The sequence below is a fragment of the Drepanopeziza brunnea genome (genome assembly GCF_022702325.1).
Source record: "Drepanopeziza brunnea f. sp. 'multigermtubi' strain 214-2 chromosome Unknown ctg12, whole genome shotgun sequence".
NCBI classification, from domain to species: domain Eukaryota; kingdom Fungi; phylum Ascomycota; class Leotiomycetes; order Helotiales; family Drepanopezizaceae; genus Drepanopeziza; species Drepanopeziza brunnea.
This window is the reverse complement of record NW_027094075.1, coordinates 1,776,220-1,794,525: the sequence shown is the minus strand read 5'-3', so window position 1 is coordinate 1,794,525 and position 18,306 is coordinate 1,776,220. Positions and strand designations below refer to the sequence as shown.

The 18,306-nt window shown below is 45.3% G+C and overlaps 3 protein-coding genes across 3 annotated transcripts; 1 reads left to right on the top strand and 2 right to left on the bottom strand.

Moving 5' to 3' along the window:
* Window positions 1-830: 830 nt before the first annotated feature.
* Window positions 831-2,084, top strand: L3040_007223 (uncharacterized protein; the record flags this gene model as incomplete). Its single annotated transcript, XM_007290174.1, has 2 exons — window positions 831-1,361; window positions 1,692-2,084. The coding sequence occupies 2 exons, from the start codon at window positions 831-833 to the stop codon at window positions 2,082-2,084; spliced, it is 924 nt and encodes a 307-aa protein (XP_007290236.1).
* Window positions 2,085-3,443: 1,359 nt separating this feature from the next.
* On the bottom strand, window positions 3,444-4,141 carry L3040_007222 (uncharacterized protein; the record flags this gene model as incomplete). The annotated part of the gene is made up of 2 exons (XM_007290173.1): window positions 3,444-4,030; window positions 4,093-4,141. The coding sequence occupies 2 exons, from the start codon at window positions 4,139-4,141 to the stop codon at window positions 3,444-3,446; spliced, it is 636 nt and encodes a 211-aa protein (XP_007290235.1).
* Window positions 4,142-5,284: 1,143 nt separating this feature from the next.
* Window positions 5,285-6,823, bottom strand: L3040_007221 (uncharacterized protein; the record flags this gene model as incomplete). The annotated part of the gene is made up of 2 exons (XM_007290172.1): window positions 5,285-6,501; window positions 6,562-6,823. 2 exons carry the CDS (start codon window positions 6,821-6,823, stop codon window positions 5,285-5,287), a joined length of 1,479 nt encoding a protein of 492 aa, XP_007290234.1.
* Window positions 6,824-18,306: the final 11,483 nt, after the last annotated feature.

Below are 18,306 nucleotides of genomic sequence, written 5' to 3'. Positions count from 1 at the left end.
CAGTGTGGCTGAAGGAGCTGGCCGCCACCAAAACTGCCACGGTGCACGGATGCTCGGGCATCCCTGGCCTCATGCCGTCCGAGGCCAATCAACGCAGCCCGTTGGCCAGATACGGGGCTAATTTGGCGACGGAACCGCTTATACTTATCAACCGATAGGGAGGATCGTCTAGCGTCATCATATCCGTCGCTGTTAATAGGAAGGCGAGCACCGTTCCGGACGGACGTGGGTATCTCTCGACGGACGCTCCACGGCATCCTTCACTCCACGCTGGAGAAGACGTCAAATTCCAACTCTCTATACCATCTCGCTGTATTCAATGGTAGTTACACTGCACTATCTCTCTGCCTTGTCAACCAATATCAACCATACCGTTCTTCCTTACTTGTTGCTTCGTACAGAGTAATCGAGCATTGCCTGTCAACACCAGCGTCATCCCAAGAGACGCCGCCGAGTCTACAGTCAAGACCAATTTACCAGGACATCCCCCGAGGGCAAAGTCACGATAATTCATCTGCAACGCGGCCCGAAGTTACACACAACACTCAACTACATCCCTCGTCCATCCGCAGACCGGCAGCCCTTGAGCATTGGGAGCAGCCGCCAGGAACGTGGTCATCGGCCTGCCCACTCTTGAGACCTAAGTATTGTACCACTTCGGAGAGCCACTCGCAGAAGGCTGTAACGCCTGTAACGCTTTTGAGCCTATGATATCCGAACTGCAAATTTGACTTGAGAGCTGACAGCGGTCTTGTCGCATTGTCGCGACACCTCTGGAACTGCCGTGGCCCAATCCCGCTCGCATCTCTGCTCACCGACTCTCCCTCTGAATGTTTCTCGAGAAGTCGGACCAGCAGATCTCCATTCTCTCCTTCATGTCAGACAATAATCCCCAGCGCTCTCAGCGCCCTACGACAGCGCCGATGGCAAATGGTTTCGCGATGCCCGTGCAACCGTTCACGGCGTCGCCCACACAGTATACGCTCTTCAACTCGCAACAGACTCCTCCTATCAATCCAGAGACCGCCACGCCCAGTAACACGTCGCCAACGTCTCCGCGATCAGGCGTTCCGGCGCATGTGCAGCAGCAGTCGAGCCATCTGCGACCGCGCAAGTCCCCAATGTATGTGCCAGCGGTTCTGAGGGCTACCGAGCCCCCGCGGAGGACAGCCAGACAGTCGCCCTTGACCCCGCCACTCAGCAAGGACAACAACCTTGATGAATGGGAAACGGCGCGGACATTGAGTAGAAAGCAGAGTGGCGACAGTGGAAAATCCGGGTTGGGTGAAATTGTGGAAGCGGAATGGAGTAGCCTAGGACTGGGAGAAGTGACGGCCTTGCCCACGAGAAAACACTGGAAGGTACGTTAGCAGATGTCCTCATATCTCTGAATCTGAGTTCGGCCAAGTTGAAGCGGGGGATGTCTTGGTTATATATGGTGTCTAAAGGTTGTGGTCGCGCGACACCTTGTGGGATATGGCGTGCTGGGCATAGATAAAAGTTGTGATGGGGGAAAAAATCCGTGCAGCCAACGCTTCCGATGCTCGCGTCGCCCCGCTAGCCAGCGCTCGCGTGTCTATCAAAACAAAACCTCACCAAACTTACATTGCATTGCATATGCTTACGCCCGCATTCTATTACGTATACTCGGATCAAGTCTTGGGGATTTTATGCTAATTGCAGCTTTGCAGCCCGACGCCGAATCCGCCATCTGCGACGACACGACCTGCCACGCCTACTTCGGCCTCCTCTCGCGCAAACACCACTGCCGCCGCTGCGGCAACATCTTCTGCGGCCGGCACTCCTCCCACGCCGTCCCCCTCGACCAAGACGCGAACTATCACCCTGAAGGCGCCAAGGTGCGGGCCTGCGAATACTGCTATGGCGATTACCTGCGCTGGAAGATCGCTCTGAGCAGCCGTTCCAACAGCGAGAGCTCGGATCCCAATGAGCCGCCGACGCCGACGGTGAGCTGCCCGGCGAGTCGAGTGGCTCGACTCGGGAGTGTTTTCGGCATGGGACCAGGGGAGCCACAGAGCCTGGCGGCGAGCGTTCCCCGAGACTGGCACTGGAGCACATTTTGAAACATGCCTACTATACCTGCATCATCGATCCTGAGATGTGGAAGTACGACGGAGATATTTATACGCTATCACCTACGCCGCTCCGTGATGACACGGGCCCAGTCAAGACGATTCGAGAACGAAAACAGGCCTATCCGAAGGATGAAGTCGGGCCCTTTTTTTTGGGAGAGAAAGAGAAGGGTTATATTACCCTAATACGATTTGAGAGCGGTGTTCGATCTTGTGTGGACAAATGACTTTCCTAATAACCCTAGGTTGCGTTACCAGCGAGCGTTCTATTGGGCTGCGGCGGCTCTTAACTATATTTGAAGGATTTATCGGATCCGGTATGAGTTGAGATGGAGAAGATGAGATTTGAATTGGATTCTTTGAACTTAGCGATGCTCCTTGTCTACGGACTGCAATAGATAGATGGGACTGTTGGCGTCAAGCTGGCGTCAAGAAGGTTACTTGGGGAGTCTGGTTGGGTTTTTTTTTTTTTTTTTTTTTTTTTTTTTTTTTTTGCCTTGAAGATATCAAGACGTGTCTTGTCAGCCTGAATGGGTGGATGAAAGAGAAGGATGAATACAAAGGGATGGATAAATGAGTGGCGGATGCTTCATTCAATAGCAGATTTAATTGTGGAATAACATAGCTGGTTTGTTACATAATAACAGAGCGAATCTATTACAGAATCATATAACTCTAGACTTCTGCCTCGCGCGCACAGAACACGTCTCAAAGTTCCCTCGACTGAAAGTTCAACGATATCCGAATTACCCCTCATCTCATCTCACAAGTATGCCTAAAGAAGAATCATCTCTCTTTTTACTATCCCTCTTTTTTTCTTTCTTTTCTCTGTTGATCATCTTCGTTCGGTTGACGATTGGTGCTTCGTAAAGCATCGTGGCATGTATCATACGGGCGGTTGTCTATAGGCGAAGAGGGGCGCTTTGACTCCGTATAGGAACTTTGGGGGGTGAGGAGGGGGGGGAGGGGGTAGGGGGTTAAGGGATTAAGGGATTGCAGAGGGTTTGAAGTTGTCGGAGATGGTGCTGAGGGGAAGGGAGTGTTGGAAGGCATGAAGGAAAGTTGGGGAGGGGGTAGATGATCTTGATATCCGACATTCTGAGTGTGTGCAGGAGACTCGAACCGCGCTCCTTAGTGAGGTTGTTGGGCCTGCCTGGGTTGGATGAAAGGCTCTGAAGCCACAAGCGAATAAATTCTATGCGTTCGATCAGTTAAAACAGATGACCCGTCCAATGCGTGCCTCTCTATCCACGAAGATCCCACCTGATATCAAAAGCCTCCCAACGCCTCGCTGTCCATGTAACCCAGAATCCTAGCCAACCCCTAGGGAGTGCACGCGCAAAGAAAAGATCACCTCATAACGGGCGGTCTCGCCTCCTTGTTCCATTTCACCCTACTCCTCACCCACTCCACCGCCTCCCTGACACCCGTCCCCGTCAACGCACTCACGGGGAGCACCCTACTATCGCGGATGCCCGCGCCCTTCTCGCCCTCAAACACCTTCTTGACCAGCCCCTCCTTGATGCGGACGACCTCCACGCAGTCCTCCCTATCCTGCTTGTTCGCCAGCACCAGCAGCGGCACGCCCTCCGTCTCGCTATGCTGCAGCACATCCTCCAGCACCAGCCGGCACTCCTCCAGGCGGCCGGAATCGTCGCCCTCGAGGTTCCCGTCCGCGATGTCCGTGCTGTCGATGAGGAAGACGATGGCGTGGCAGGAGGTGTAGTAGCTCTGCCACAGCTTGCGCAGCGAGTGCTGGCCCCCGACGTCCCAGATCTTGAGGTACATGTCCGGCATGGTGATGGTCGAGACGTTCTGGCCGACCGTCGGCACCGTCTTGAGCTTGGGCGTGTGCGAGGGCAGGAAGAGGGCTTTGACTTGTTCGTGGAAGGTCGTCTTGCCGGCGTTGTCCAGGCCGAGGAGGAGGACGGAGTATTCTGTTCTCTTGGGGTCAGTAACTGTGGGGTAGGATAAGTACGTATGTTATGTATTATATTACCTTCTTTGCTCGTGGCGTATAGATACAGCCCTTTCGCTAGATGATACATCTTCCTTCTTCCCGGGCTTTTACCCGTCGTATTTCAGCTGGTGGAGGGGGAATCGGGAAGAGAGACGGGGTGCCCAAGCTCTGGTATCTCAGGTGTTTTCATGGAGAGCAATAAGAATTTTAACCTCGAGTCAATGTGTCAATTGGTCTTTGAAACAATCAACCCTTGCCTTCCCACAAGGCTGAGGGCGTAAGTCTACGGAGATCGGATGCCGATCTACCGAGATCACGTGGCTCCCCAGTTTTGAGTCGACCATTCTCTTCACGGCGAAGCGAAAGGGCGTTGTGAAGACGAGTTTTGTATTGAACTTGCTTCTGAGCCCTTCAGATCTCTAGATCAAAGGATCCATTGGCTTTACGCAATCCTCACCTATTGCTGCGGCCCAATACAACCTTGTTCGTGACCGTGACCCGGATTTCAGGGCTCTTGCCTACTAATTTTTTGGTCATTCCCTACGTTGTGCCCACGAGTTGTGGGATGCTCTTACTTCGGGTCTCAGCTGCTATCTGGGTAGCTGTTTGACTTCAGACCCCAAAGACATGTTGAACTCATCCATGCCTTTTTCACGACTTATTGGAGGGGACTACCGACACGAAGAGACTCCTTTGCCAACTATCGGGGTAACAAAAAAAAGGTAAAGCAGAAAAGCGCGCGCGAGAAAAGAGCATTGAGTATGTACATATATCTATCTTCATCGTCAAAGTGCCTCAGTCTACCGCCCACCTCTCACCGAAACTACATTTACAGGATTGAAAGATCTGCCCAGTGCTTCCCCTCGACCCCCAGGCAGACCAAAGAGATAGGAGGGGCTGGTGTAGGTATGCCAGGAAAACAAGACAAAGGACCAGCACCATAACGGCACGGTGGCGGACCGGACATCGAGGTTGGAGAAGAAACTCGGCAGACTGTTCACTAAAACCCTTCGCAAAGATCTAGCCAGACCAAGTCAAGAGAGTCTGATAATGGAGACGAGTTCTTGCCAGAGGGAAATATTTTTTCATGAAGGTGACGAAGAGGCTGAGGAGGACTTCGAGGCTGTTGCCCTTGCATCGGGCCTATTGACGATTAGCGGACTTGGACTTAGAGCTGACGCCGTGTTTAGAGCGGAGACTAGATCTTGATCGAATTGGCTTTAAGGGTTGGTCAATTCCTGTTCTTTCTGCCGATCCTGTTGGATTTTGCAATGCCACTCGTTGCGGCAAGGATCTCCTTTCGGCTGGTCTTACCACCAAAGCGCTGACCGGTACCCTTGGGCTTGGGTAAAGGATCGTACTCCTCCCAGTGATGGTCATCGCTCTCCTTGTGGTAGAAAACGGTTCTGAAAGACCCTGTTTGATCCGGAACCTTGTAGGCTCTGACCTCTCCCTCGTTAAAAGCGACCCAACTCGGCCATTGATACTTGCGTACTATGACCTTCTCGCGGTCATGCATCATCTCCGGAGAATCCGCTCTGTACTGTCTCAATGCATTCACCTCGTCTTCCTTGTCTTCATCTTCTTCCTCGTCTTTATGTTCTTCCTCATCTTGCTCCTCTTCCTCGTTTTGCTCGTCTGCCTCGTCTGCCTCGTCTGCCTCGTGTTCCTCGTCTTTCTCCTCCGTATTACCTCCCTTTGGCTCATCGTCCTGGTTACAGAGCTCCTCCTTCTTAAAAGGAGCAGCCTCGGTGGACTGAACAACATCTCTCTCCTTGCCGGGGCTCTCGTCCTGGTGACGATCTTTTGAAAACTCGTCATGGACAAGTTCCTCGCTCTCGCTGACAACGAACGCCTCATCGACAGCAGTCTCGACCTCGGTAGCACCAACCCCAACGAGACTTCTTGGCTCGTGACAAGTGCGCTTGGCAACTCGTGCCTCTGGTGCCTCTGGTGCCTTCAATTGCTGCTTACCTACACTGCCGACCTTCTCTTCCATTAAGCTCTGACTCGGCTCGATTTGAGCTTTATCCGGCAAATCATTCTCGGAAGTTCCAGGAATGGTTACCTCAGACTTCGAATTCACAATCTGAACGTGATCTTTGTCAGTATTGCTGGGTCCTTTGCCCGGCATCTGAAAGCTGATATTTACCGGAGAAGCTTTCAATTCTGCTGTTGTTTCCAAAGCTACGGTACCCTCGATACCGCCAACCTCCTGGGGAGCAGACTTGGGGTTCATCGTGGCCCAATCCTCCGGAACCAGGTATTCCGACTCGTCTCTTACGCTACTTTGCATTCGCACCGTCTCTACTTCGCTCATCTCCTGGAAACGCTTTATCAACCATCTTAGATCGGCTCGTGCAAGCCCACTGTATCTCTGGATGAACCAGTCTTCGAAATCGATTTCCATTCCCTGGAATATGTGTTTTTGCACGTAGACCTTTCTGGCTGCTAGGAAGACATTAGTTTCAAACTACGTGCGATTGATAGGCACTGAGCGCTGCTTACCCTTGTCGATAGTTACAATCTCCTGACATCCCAGTTGCTTATTCGATTCTCTCACTAGTCGATGCAGAATCCATCTTCCATTCTTGGAATCCCAGTTGACCCTGAGCTTCAACCATTTCCTCTCTTCAATATCCTCTTGATTCGGTTTACCCTGTATAGCGGGGGGTTTGCCTCCCTTTGCAATCCATCGGGCCACGGAAGGAGTACTCTTTACCAACTTGGCCCAGTCGGTTTCGATTTGGTTGAAAGTCAGATCTGCCATTGCAGAAATCTCAATACAGCGCCCGGACTAAGCTGTGAGAATTGGCGTGCTATGCGATTCTAGAGAACCTTGGCGGGAAGTGGACTTTGGAAAGACAAGTCGAGGAGTTTCGGGGCTTCAAGCTTATGCAATTGCGATAAAGGCATTCGGTCGAGTCGTGCTGTTAGAGCCCACTGAGTAGGTTGTCATCGCGTCGTGAGACGTCTAGGTTGTCGTCCAGTCGTGATATGTATCGAATAGAACAGTGCTGGGTTGTAGATGGGAAAGAGAACTTCGGTCGACAGCCAGCCTCGTTACAATCAGGCAGCCTACCGGACCACGGAATTTTGATTTCCTCGGAAGCGCTAACTGAGGAATCTTTGAGGGTGGGTAGGGGGAGCAGGGTATAGCAACAGCAACGCGCAGACTTGAAAGGTGAGCGCGTATTATGAGGCTTGATATATTCCTAAATCACCAACGTCTACCAATTAGATTAGTTTCGCTTTTATTTTGGCTTTTTGAATGGGTGTTAGCAATTTTCAAATTTTGGCGTGATTGAATGCCGAACAGCTCGAAAGTACCGATATAAAATATTCAAAAACGACTTTTCTTTTACAGATTCAATTTCATGATATAGATATATATATGAGCTTCTTATTATAAGAACGTATTCGAACCTACAGAATTATCGAAGAGCGATTTATGAATAGAGCGATGCCGGCTGCCTCATTGACGGAAGTTCGTTCGGAATCAAAATTAATATATTGGCCTCAAAAAACCCCCAAAAATGATCAAAAAAAAATATGCGGTAGTATGAAGAATGACTAATCGTTAGCTTAGAGTCTTTATGAATGAAGGCTGACCTAAGAGGAGGGATAATGATATTTTAGAAGGCTTTAGCAACTGGCGCTTAAGCCCAGCAGATTCGAGTAGAATCTAAATATGCCTTCCACGACTTATTAACTCGGTGCACCTTTTGCCTTCAGTACCCTTGCAAACAGTCGAACTGTTTTCAGTTCGATGCGGGAGTCTTCGTATCAGATATTGGCGATGGAATATGCCGGGTTGTGATAATGGGACTCCGCACATCTGCTACCACTCTCGCGATTGTTAGGGAAGGTATGAGCTCCCTACGGTCAACGCTTGAGTGGGCGTGGAAGGCAATTCGTTACACTTGCAGAGGTTAGATGATATATACAGTAGGTACCTGAATGCTGCCGAGTTTAAGCCGGAGGATGAATTTAAGGGGGTGGGTGACGGGCTACCCCCGAGATCTTGCGCGCGGCAAGAAATTCACCTCGGTCATAATCGATCTGAATAACTGTACTTCTGCATACTTGTTTTGATATTGTGGAAGGCTGCGCTTGAAATGCTCGTAGTAATCCAACATCCTGAATATGAGGACGTTACTTTCTGGGCTATATAGCCGTGGCCAGAAAAGCGCGTTCCTTCCCCTCCGCCCTTGAATCCTACTAGTCCACTTGGCCCTCAGCAAATCGCAGAGACCTTGGTTATTTATCCTTCTTACCCAAGGCAGAACACACAGTCTTTCTTTTTCAATGAGTGACCGGGCGGCATATCATGAAAGAGAGAGCAGGATAATGTTGAAGGGGGTTGCCTGCCTTGGATTTATCTACCTACCTACCCGTAGGCACCGCGGAGAGGTGAATAATGAACTAGGATTCGCGATAGGTTACATTATTCGTACCGAGTATTCTTAGTCCAGTGGTCCTCCGCCAATCTCTATTTTTCTCAGGATCTGCTCCGGATTTGTTAATGTCTGCAGTCAGTAAGCGAGGCCACGAAGTGGAGCGGATGCTTGGCAGTATGTTTTTCCCGAATCGGAAGATTGTTCCGGCCTGCTCAAGAAATTATAACGCGTCGGTAACAGAGTCCTTACCAGACGCACATTTGTGGATCGTTAAAGAGCATCGTGTCGAATAAGGTTAAATATCAAGCGCAGAAGGCAAGTATTTTCTTCGCAGGTCTACGACGTTCTCACTTGCTAAACTGCTTTCTCGCTTCATCATACTGGGCGCGTCAGTTCCTATATTCCCATTAAAATTGGGTGCATTATTTTATACGTTTCTTCTTTGTTTGAAAACATCCTCTTCATATGAGGCTTCAAGAGGCTTATGCGTCTTTCCTCCTCTGCACTTCTGGCGCTCTTAACATGAGTGGCATCAACACCCATTGCTTTATCATCGACGCCATGCCCACTGTAAGTGTTTGCCTCGATATTCTCGGCAGATTTTTGTTTCCCGCCCGCTGATACGGCGTTAATTCCGCCAAAGACCCTACACATACGCTCGAGTGAAATACTCTTTGTCTCAGGGAGATTTACTGGTTCATTGCCCATAGAACTATAAGCTACAGACCAGAAGCGAAGGAATAGTGCTTTGGTCCATCATAGTTGAGAAAAACATCTACCTCACTAGAGGAAGCGGGGCTCAGATGCGATTACTTCCTTTCATCAGGCACGAATGGAGGAGGCTGCCATGTAGAGACTTGCGCTACAATTGGAATGATGATGCTTGCAGAAATGACGTCACCAAGTAAGTTTAGCTCTGGCAACATCGATTTAACGCTGATATGATATCGGACAGCGTGATTTAGATGGAAAGCGTGCAGAAAAGATAAAGCTATGCTTTAACAACGCAGCGAGGATGGGACCGTCGGCCACTGGCAAGCAGTCCACATATGTCCATCAGCTAGCATCGAGCGATACCCACCTATCCAAACGTATAGAGTGGTTCCATCTGAATGCAGGAACAACCTCATCCATTGTACACTAGAGCTCATCCATAGTTCGCGTAAATTTTTAAATCTAAACTTTAACTTTTTATTATTATCGACACCCTCATATGCAATGCATATTCAACTATTACAGCTAATAATCTATTCAATTGATTCCGTTAAAGTAATAATTAAATTAATAATACGGTTGCTATATGAAAAACTAGTAGTTTGTGTGCTTGTAGTAAACATAGGGGGGTGTTCTTAATAAAGGTGGAAATTTACGCGAACTATGGATGAGCTCTAGTGAACAATTGATGAGCTACCCCTCTTTGGTATCACAAAGGAGGGGCTGTTGTAACCGAATAGATATTACTTAAGTAATCGGGTTTTGCATACCGTAGTAATTCAGGAGAGAGATGGAACGCTAGCCGTTTAGCGTACTTGGCAAACAAGGGGGATCAATAGTTACGCCGCTCCGAGACGCGGCCGCATATCAAAATCCTAAGTGTCCTTTAGCGTAATATTTGCTTTGAATACTCTGAACTTGCTATTTGCATCTTTTAACGTCAATATAAGTCTTCAAAATTATGGTCGGTAAACGAAAATTCGGCCCTGAACTACCTCCTCAAGAATCTCACTTACTCAACACTCCAAACAAGGTCTTGCCTCTGGCTGCCCTCCGCAAGCTCCGGGGCCAGAGGAGACCTTGCTTCGCCCGGTCGTGGTGCGAGGCTGCCTTCCGCATCGATTTTCTATAAGAAATACTATTTAAAAGGATGTAAAGAAAATATGACGCTTCAGCCCGGCCGCAAGCTAAAACTTACGGCCCTTCGCAAGCTCCGGAGTAGGTTTTCCGGACTTCGCGGTGTAATATTCGTAGTTATATAACTTATAATAATAGCTTCTTTTAGCGCGATGCAGCTAGCTATCTTTTGAATATTTATATAGTCTTTTTTTTATAGAATAGCCTTTTTCCGCGCGATGCAACCAGCTACTTTTCGAGCATTTAACTTATAGCAATAGCTCTTTTCAGCTCGGTGCAGCTACTTAGGTATCTTTTAAGCATTTAATTTGTAGCAATAGCCCTTTTAAAGCGATACAGCAAGCTAGTTTTGAAGCTTTTTTTCTTCTTTTTTTTTGATTAGGTTTTTTCCAAAAGAAAATAATTTATAATAATAGGTATTAAAAAAAAGTCGATTAAAAAAAGTCGATTTCAATCGCAGAAACGCAAATCTAGCTCGTTACACCCGCAAAACCTCCTTTTCTATATTAGTAAGCGCTTAGTCAAGTTTTTGGTGTTCCTTGATGGCCCAAGCTCAAATGGATGCACCTAATTAACGTTGCGAGCGTAAGTCAGGTGACCGCATTTTTAACAGTTTACGGTCTTAGCCAGGATCCACATTTAGCTCAATATTATATTAGATGCTTCTTTTTATAAGGAGCGCGCTCCTCGACCACGGCCTAGGAAAAAGCCTAGAACACTAGCTCATTATCAAGCTGGAAAAGACGCTTATAATAATCCTATTATAGCTTATACACCTCGTCCTCTTATTATATGCCCGAAAGTATTCAGACCTAAAGAGCGTAAGGTCGACGTAATACTATTCTTGTATTTTCACAAAATCGCTCGAGTAATTCCATTACCCGCTTATCCGAAACGAGACCGCTTTGCTACTCGCAAACGATAGAATGACGCTATAAAAGCATATCTATAATACGAATACGTTTCTCTTATACAAAAACAAGCTGCTTTATATTAGAAGATCAGCGAAGCTACTATTTAAAAGTAGTGGAAAGAACGAGATAATATTTTCGCTTCGATAAGAGCATCTCGCTTAATACCGACTTCTTGGTTATGTATTTGGCTAGAAATGGAAAAAGAGCTATTTGCGGATTTTAAAGCACGACGAAAAGGAGGTTATATTGTACGAAGGTGGTAGTTTAAAAAGCATTCAAAAGAGTTGTTTGTAAAGCATTATTGTTAGCAATTATTGATTAAAAATCAAGGACATGATGCTAAAGAGATGGAAGCGTTATTCGTATTCTCTAATAGATGGTTTGAAGGATTTTGTAAGAGAAACGGTATAACGATTCGCCGAGTTATTAAGATTGTAAGTCTTAGATTTAATTTTATATTAATATTGCTAATATATCGCAGTCTCAAATGGTTCCGGAAGAGGTTAAAGCTTATGTGATTAATTGGCTTCAATTTAATCGACGAAATAGCATCCCTCGAGCTGAACAACTCGCTCAATTAAGCTTATATCCGCTTATGAGATTACTTCTTAATGCTTTCGAAGAATTCGACGTATATAATTTCGACGAAACACCTATGCTTTTTTGCTACCTCGAAAGCGCAACATACGAATTAATAAGGTCTAAAACAGTTTCGGCAAGCGCAACAAAATCGAGATGGAATCTTCGGCAAGCGACTATTAATTTGTATCCTTGTGCTAGTAGCAAACTCAGCAAATTAAAGCTAAAAATCATTTTTAAAAGAGAAAGTGATGCTAAAAAGATTTTAAAAGCTGAGCAACATTTATACGATCCGAGAGTTACCGTAGAATTCAACGAGAAAGCTTATGTCGGTATCTTTATATCGACCTTAGCTAGCTAGTAGTAGTAGTAGTAGTAGTTGGGGAAGCTCACCCGTGAACCATGGTTCACGGGCCACTTGGCATGCCTCGCTTAGCATGCCAACAGTCAAGGGACCCTCCCAACTTGACAAGTAAACCTATTAGTTAGCTAGTGCACGTGATTCCTTTTAATCATATAGAAGGAATCAGCTCCTTTAAGTCTTAAGGAGCAGACAGAATTCAGATACTTTATCAACCGAGTGTTTTGCAATTGCAAGTACTTTGACGACCTTACGAAGTTACGAATATATTCTTAATCGCTTAAAAGCAATCTAACACTGATCAATGGTTGATTTACTACTAAGTGATCAATCATAGAGAAGCTAAGACTCTATAGCGAGGATACCTTTCAATACGATACCTCCTTCTTTTTACAACGGAAAAGCGATTCCGTACCAAGTCGCTTTCTTACAACTCGATACCTTTCTTTTACAACGGAAAAGCGATTCCGTACCAAGTCGCTTCTTATACTACCGATTTTCCTTATTCTTACGGAAGAGTGATTCCGAACTAAGTCACTTTCAAAACAACAACTTCAACGCTGTAAAAGCCGCGCTTGCTATATATAACAACTTAATCAAATTTAGATCGACTTATACATAAACAGACAACAATTATAGCCGATCGAGCAACTAGACCTTTAAGTGAGGAGTCTAGCCGACAAAGAGTAATAAGGTATTATACCTTTCGAGTCTTATCACTACCCACGGAACCCTTAGCTATTCAGCCAAAAGAAACACTATACCTAAGACTCTTAAGCCTTTCGGAAAGACCAGACGACGAGATATCGAGCATCTCATTTAACTTAAACGAGCTATTATACGCAAGGCCCGACAGTGAGATTACGGCTCGAGCAATAGTAAAGGACTTCTTAGATGCAAAGTGTAAAGGGCTGAAAGATTACGACTTATAAAGCTTATTCCGGCACGCTTTCTTACGCTAGGATTGAACGAGTTTTACGATAACGAAAGACAATATAAGACGAAGCTTTAAGTTTGCTACCTTTATTAGCTTTAAAGAACACTTGCTGTCCAAAGGCGTGTAGTGCCTTTTAAAGCAAAAGGGCTACGCTAATAAGATGGTCAAGCTCTTGAACGACGAGCAGCAATACTAATAGACTTTCTAGGAAATAAAAGAACAACAAGCAACACTTTTAAGCCTCGATTTAAAGTAGACCGCCGAAAACCTTACGGACGACAAGGATAATACGCCTTAACTACTTCCACTACTTTTAAGAAGCTTAAAAAGGAAAGAAAAAAAGACCTTAAGCAGGAAGGAAAGAGGAGAGTGTTGGATTGCTTCCAAGCGATTGGGAATATATATTCGTAAGGTCGTAACGGTCGTCAAAGTACTTGCAATTGCAAAACACTCGGTTGATAAGGTATCTGAATTCTGTCTACTCCTCAATGCTCAAGGGAGCTGATTCCTTCTATATGATTAAAAGGAATCACGTGCACTAGCTAACTAATAAGCTTACTTGTCAAGTTGGGGGTCCCTTGACTGCTGACATGCTAAGCGAGGCATGCCAAGTGGCTCGTGAACCATGGTTCATAAGTAAGCTTCCCCAACTACTACTACTAGCTAGCTAAAGTCGATATAGATATACCGACACCGGCAATTCTCTCTTTAGCAAGCAATGCTTTGCTAACTACTATATCGACCGAAAAAGAAAGGAAGGTAATCAAACAAAGGAAAAACAATCTCATCCCTCTCTCTCTTACAGCGGCCTTTCCACCTACCCGTCCACTTGCACCTTTAAGGTATTAGTCAAAACTAGCTCTTGCAAGGAGGAATTGGCCCCGATTTTGGTCATGGCGTTAGCAGGGTTGGATTTGCCTCCGATCTAGCGTACCTTAAAGAGCTCCCGCCTCTCGTATGACTCTCGAATAGCTATAATATCGATTATAAGGCGCTTCTCTTTAGTAGTTCTTAGCTTTACTATGCACTCGTAGAGCGAGTAAGAGTCAATGCACACCATTACGAAGAAATTAAGGATTCTTAGCTGGGCTGTGATTTGAGCAAAAGTGGTCGACATAGCAATGGTTATGTCGATACTTAAGGACATAGCGTATAGCTTAAAAGCTAATACTGCCCTTATCACTCTCTTGCACTTCTATGACACTTAATAAAGGATGTTACCCGTCAGAATGAACTCGTTCTCACTTACGTGAGCCTTATTGCTAAGGATAGCTACGAAACCGATCTAAGAGCTAAGGTTAGCGTTGTTAGCAAACGCTTTATCCACGAACACAAAGAGCTTCGCCGTCTTTAAGTCCAAGGGCACGTAATAGATCCCTCGAGTTGGGTGATCGATTAGCTATTAGATCACCTTATTAAGGGCCTTGTAGTTTTCGTCCTTTGGTTCTTGGTGCTAGGCAGCCATCGATAAAGCGCAAGATGCTTTTAAGTAGTAAATAGTAGTTAAATACGCCTCTCGAGCACGTTGCTTTAAGTACTCTTTAGCTCGTGTGGCTGAATCAAGCTTGATCACGGCAAGCCTCTTACCTTGCTTCTTTTGCCCAACTAACAGCTCGAACTCGTCTTTATCCAAAGATAGCTTGCATCTATTGAAAATCATCGGTTCGGCGTATGTAAAAGTCTCTATTTCCTTGCTCTTTAGCTTGGATTTGACCAGCTCCTTCTCCTCTTTTACTCTTATAGCTGGATTGACAACCATAAGAATATCGTCCGTTTATAAAGCAGCTATTCTTAGCTGATCTTTATTAGTTGATACAAAAAAGCAAGAATCAAAGCTCGATTGCCTTATCTCGAAGTTGTCCGTAAAATGCTTTGAAAAACGCTTATACTAATGCGTTCTTGCTTCGAGGATGCCGTATAAAAGGCTAGTCATAAAGAACAAAGTGCCGAAGGGGAATCGATAAGTGATCTCTTTAAGTGGTCGCACGACGATTATTCGTATGAGCTTCGTGCTTGACTAAGTATAAGCTTATGTAATATCCTTACCATAGACTTAGCACCCGTAGTCCTTTATTAAAGAGGGAGCTAAAGCGCAATAAAGTCTTTGGCCCGCTCGCTATACTGTAAGAGACTCGATAAGTACCTTCGTCTTGCCTTTGTCTTAAAAGGCTTGAACCATTATACGAGACTTTTCGTATAGCGTAAGTGTTCCTTTGCCTTTGATCTCGTCAATAAACTTAAATCCAAAGATCCTAGCGCCTTTAGCACGTAGATCGGTGCCCGGGATCACTTGAAGGATGCCTTAAGCTATCAATCTAGCTAATTCTTTTGCTCTAGACTCTTGAAATAGTGCCTTAAGGCTCTTAATGATTCCTTCGGCTCGTAGCTTAGCTAAAAGCTTATGGTCCCGGCGTTCTTTGTCGGTAACCAGCACTTCGAAGTCCTTAGTAAATAAAACGTAAAAATCGCCCTCCTCTTCGTCGAGCACGGTCGGGATACTAAGATCGTACTTCTAGTAAGGTATCTAAACTATTGGTATTGTTGATCTCTAGGAATTAATAAGTTGAAGAGGGTCGTTTGCTAATCTTAGCGAGCTTCTTGGATTAAGCGACTTCGATGGATTAAGCGAATATTAAAGTTTAAGCGAATTTCGTAGTTCTAGCTCTTTTTCGCCTTCGTCGCCTTCACTTTAATCTTCTTCTACCTTTACCTTAGGTACTTACAACTCTTCTAGCAGCTTTTCAACTTTAAAGTAGTAAGGTTTTATTAAAGTTGACCTGAATTCCGTAGGCCTCGGACATGCCACTGTGCACGTGTGCCCTTGCTTGCTAAGCAGCTAAAAAGGGCCCTTCTACCTTTGGTTTTCCCGCCATACGAGTACCCGTGAACCAATAAAGAGGTCTAGGGTATGCTTTGTAATTAGCCTATTCCTTTTTTTAAGCGCGTCCTTAACTTGCTTTGCAGCGTAGCATTTTCGTACTTCTCTTATAGCCTTGTTAATAGCAGCAGCACGCTCTTAGGTAAACGCGGCAAGTCGATCTTGTTCCGTCAGCTTTAATAAGGTCTCAAAAACGAAAAGTATAAGAACCAGGCTATTAAGTCCAGCTGTATCGTTAATAGCTTTAATAGCCATTTAAAGCCGGTCTTCTCTTGGGGCTTTTAAAAGCTCTTTTATGACGATCTTAAAGGCGCGTCGCACAAGGACGTAATAGCGTTCTATTAGCCCGACGCTATAATAAGCTTCTATAAGCATCTGCTTTAAAGTGCTGCTAATACCTTTAAGGTAGCTTCGGAACGTTACTAAATTGAAGTTGGTTCCGGGATCGTGCATTACGTTTGTAAAAGGTCCGACGTAAGTATTGACCCAATATCGATTAAATCCTTTAAGTAAATGCTATGCGGATATGCTTTTAAAAAAAGTGGCGGCTTGAAAATTAGTAAAGTCGCAAACGACGTGCAATACGTTCTTGCCGTTAAAGTGCATCATATCGACGTATACCGTGTCATTGAAGTCAATATTATCTTTAAGTTTAATACTAAACCTCTCCGGAGAGCGTTCGAATACTTAATAATAATAGCAAAACTTTTAGATGTTGTAAAGCAAATCCCGTTTGAATTCGTGCTCGGCCCTCTTAAGAACAGCAGCAAATCGACTTGCTAAAAGGTGGCTAAAACGCTTATGGATGGTCCTTAATTGTTTTTCCGTAAGGTAATAATAAACGGTCTCGCCTTCGGTGCTATAATAAGTAGCAGCGTGCTCTTTACTTAATAGCATCTATACGTGCTTAAACATCCTTACTACTAGTATCTTCTTCTTCTTTTAGACTAGCACGTTCCGCAAGTTATCTAAGATCACCTTATGCTTATTTATATCAGCCAACGAGAATAAAAAAGGTACGTCGCTCTTCACAACGTAGAACTTTACCTGACCTAAAGGCGTTTCTAGAGTAACTGCTCTAATAAAAGTAGCAGAGCCAATCCCGTATTTAACGAACTTTTCCTTTGCTCGAGATATATCCAATTGGACTTCGAGGTACCTCTTTTAAAGTGCTCGTAGCTAAAGCAAGCTAGCGGTAAAGAAATTAGCTGCTCCGCTATCAATTATAAGGCTTATGAATACGTTTTCAAAGTACTTAAAGGCTATATAAGTCTCTGCTTTACTCGTAAGCACGTTTTGGGTCTCGATTTAGCTAATAAGGGCGTAGAATGCCGTCTGAATCTCTAGTTGCTTGTATACCTCGTCAGCGTTAAAAGTGCCGTAAGTAATCACAAAACCTTCTAATATATTAGCGTAGCTGCTCGATTCGAGCGGCTCGTCTAGTAAGCCTGCGATAAACTAATCGAATTCTTCCGTAAATACAAGTAGCAAGCCTTTAATCGATGCTACGTATTAAAAGAATTTGCTTTTCGTCACTCTTTTTGCGTCCTTAAAAGCTTAGAACTTAGCAATGGATGCTTTTCTCTCGTCGGGGGTATAGTTGGTGCTCTAGCAACTTAGCTTTTTGCAAACAAAACACCTTTTCTCACCTTTAATAACCTTAACAGCTTTTTTACCTCCGAAGTATTAGCGGTCTTAAATAAAGCATTCGTATTCTTCGTCCAAATCGGAGTCAGCCTCTAAGGTATTGTACTAAAAGCAGGTGTAGTCGTGTGGCTCGCTAGAGCTCGCGTAAGCTCTAGCTTTAGCGGGTCGAGAGGACTTAGTTGCAAATGCAATTGCTCGGCGGATGTCGGCAACTACGGCGGTAAAGGTAAACGCAAAGTTCATTCGTGCAATCGTAATCTCTAGCACATTTTTACAAGCTGAATACAGCTTATCAGCAAAACTTCGATCGTCCTTTAAACCTGGTCGTAAAGAGCCTTAAATGCCTTTAAGCTCCTTAGCGAGCTTCTTAAAGCATTCGCTAAGCGAGGTCCTTGGATTCTCTTTCTTAACCAAATCTAACGAAATTTCTTTTTAGCGGTCGTATTTTGCTTGCCGCCGGTGATCAGTCTCGAAGTAGTCTTTTATAGCAATAGCGTTTACTTTAAACGTCGAAAGCCTAGCCTTTATTATATGATTGTAATAAAAAGTTATAGCCTCTTTCGTAAGCATAATTAAGAACGCTATTAAATAGTCGTCGGATATCAGGCCGTACCGACTTGCTTAGTCAGCGAAAATACTTAATTGAGTCTTGAAGTTATCGTCGGGTCTCGAATACTTTAGTTCCT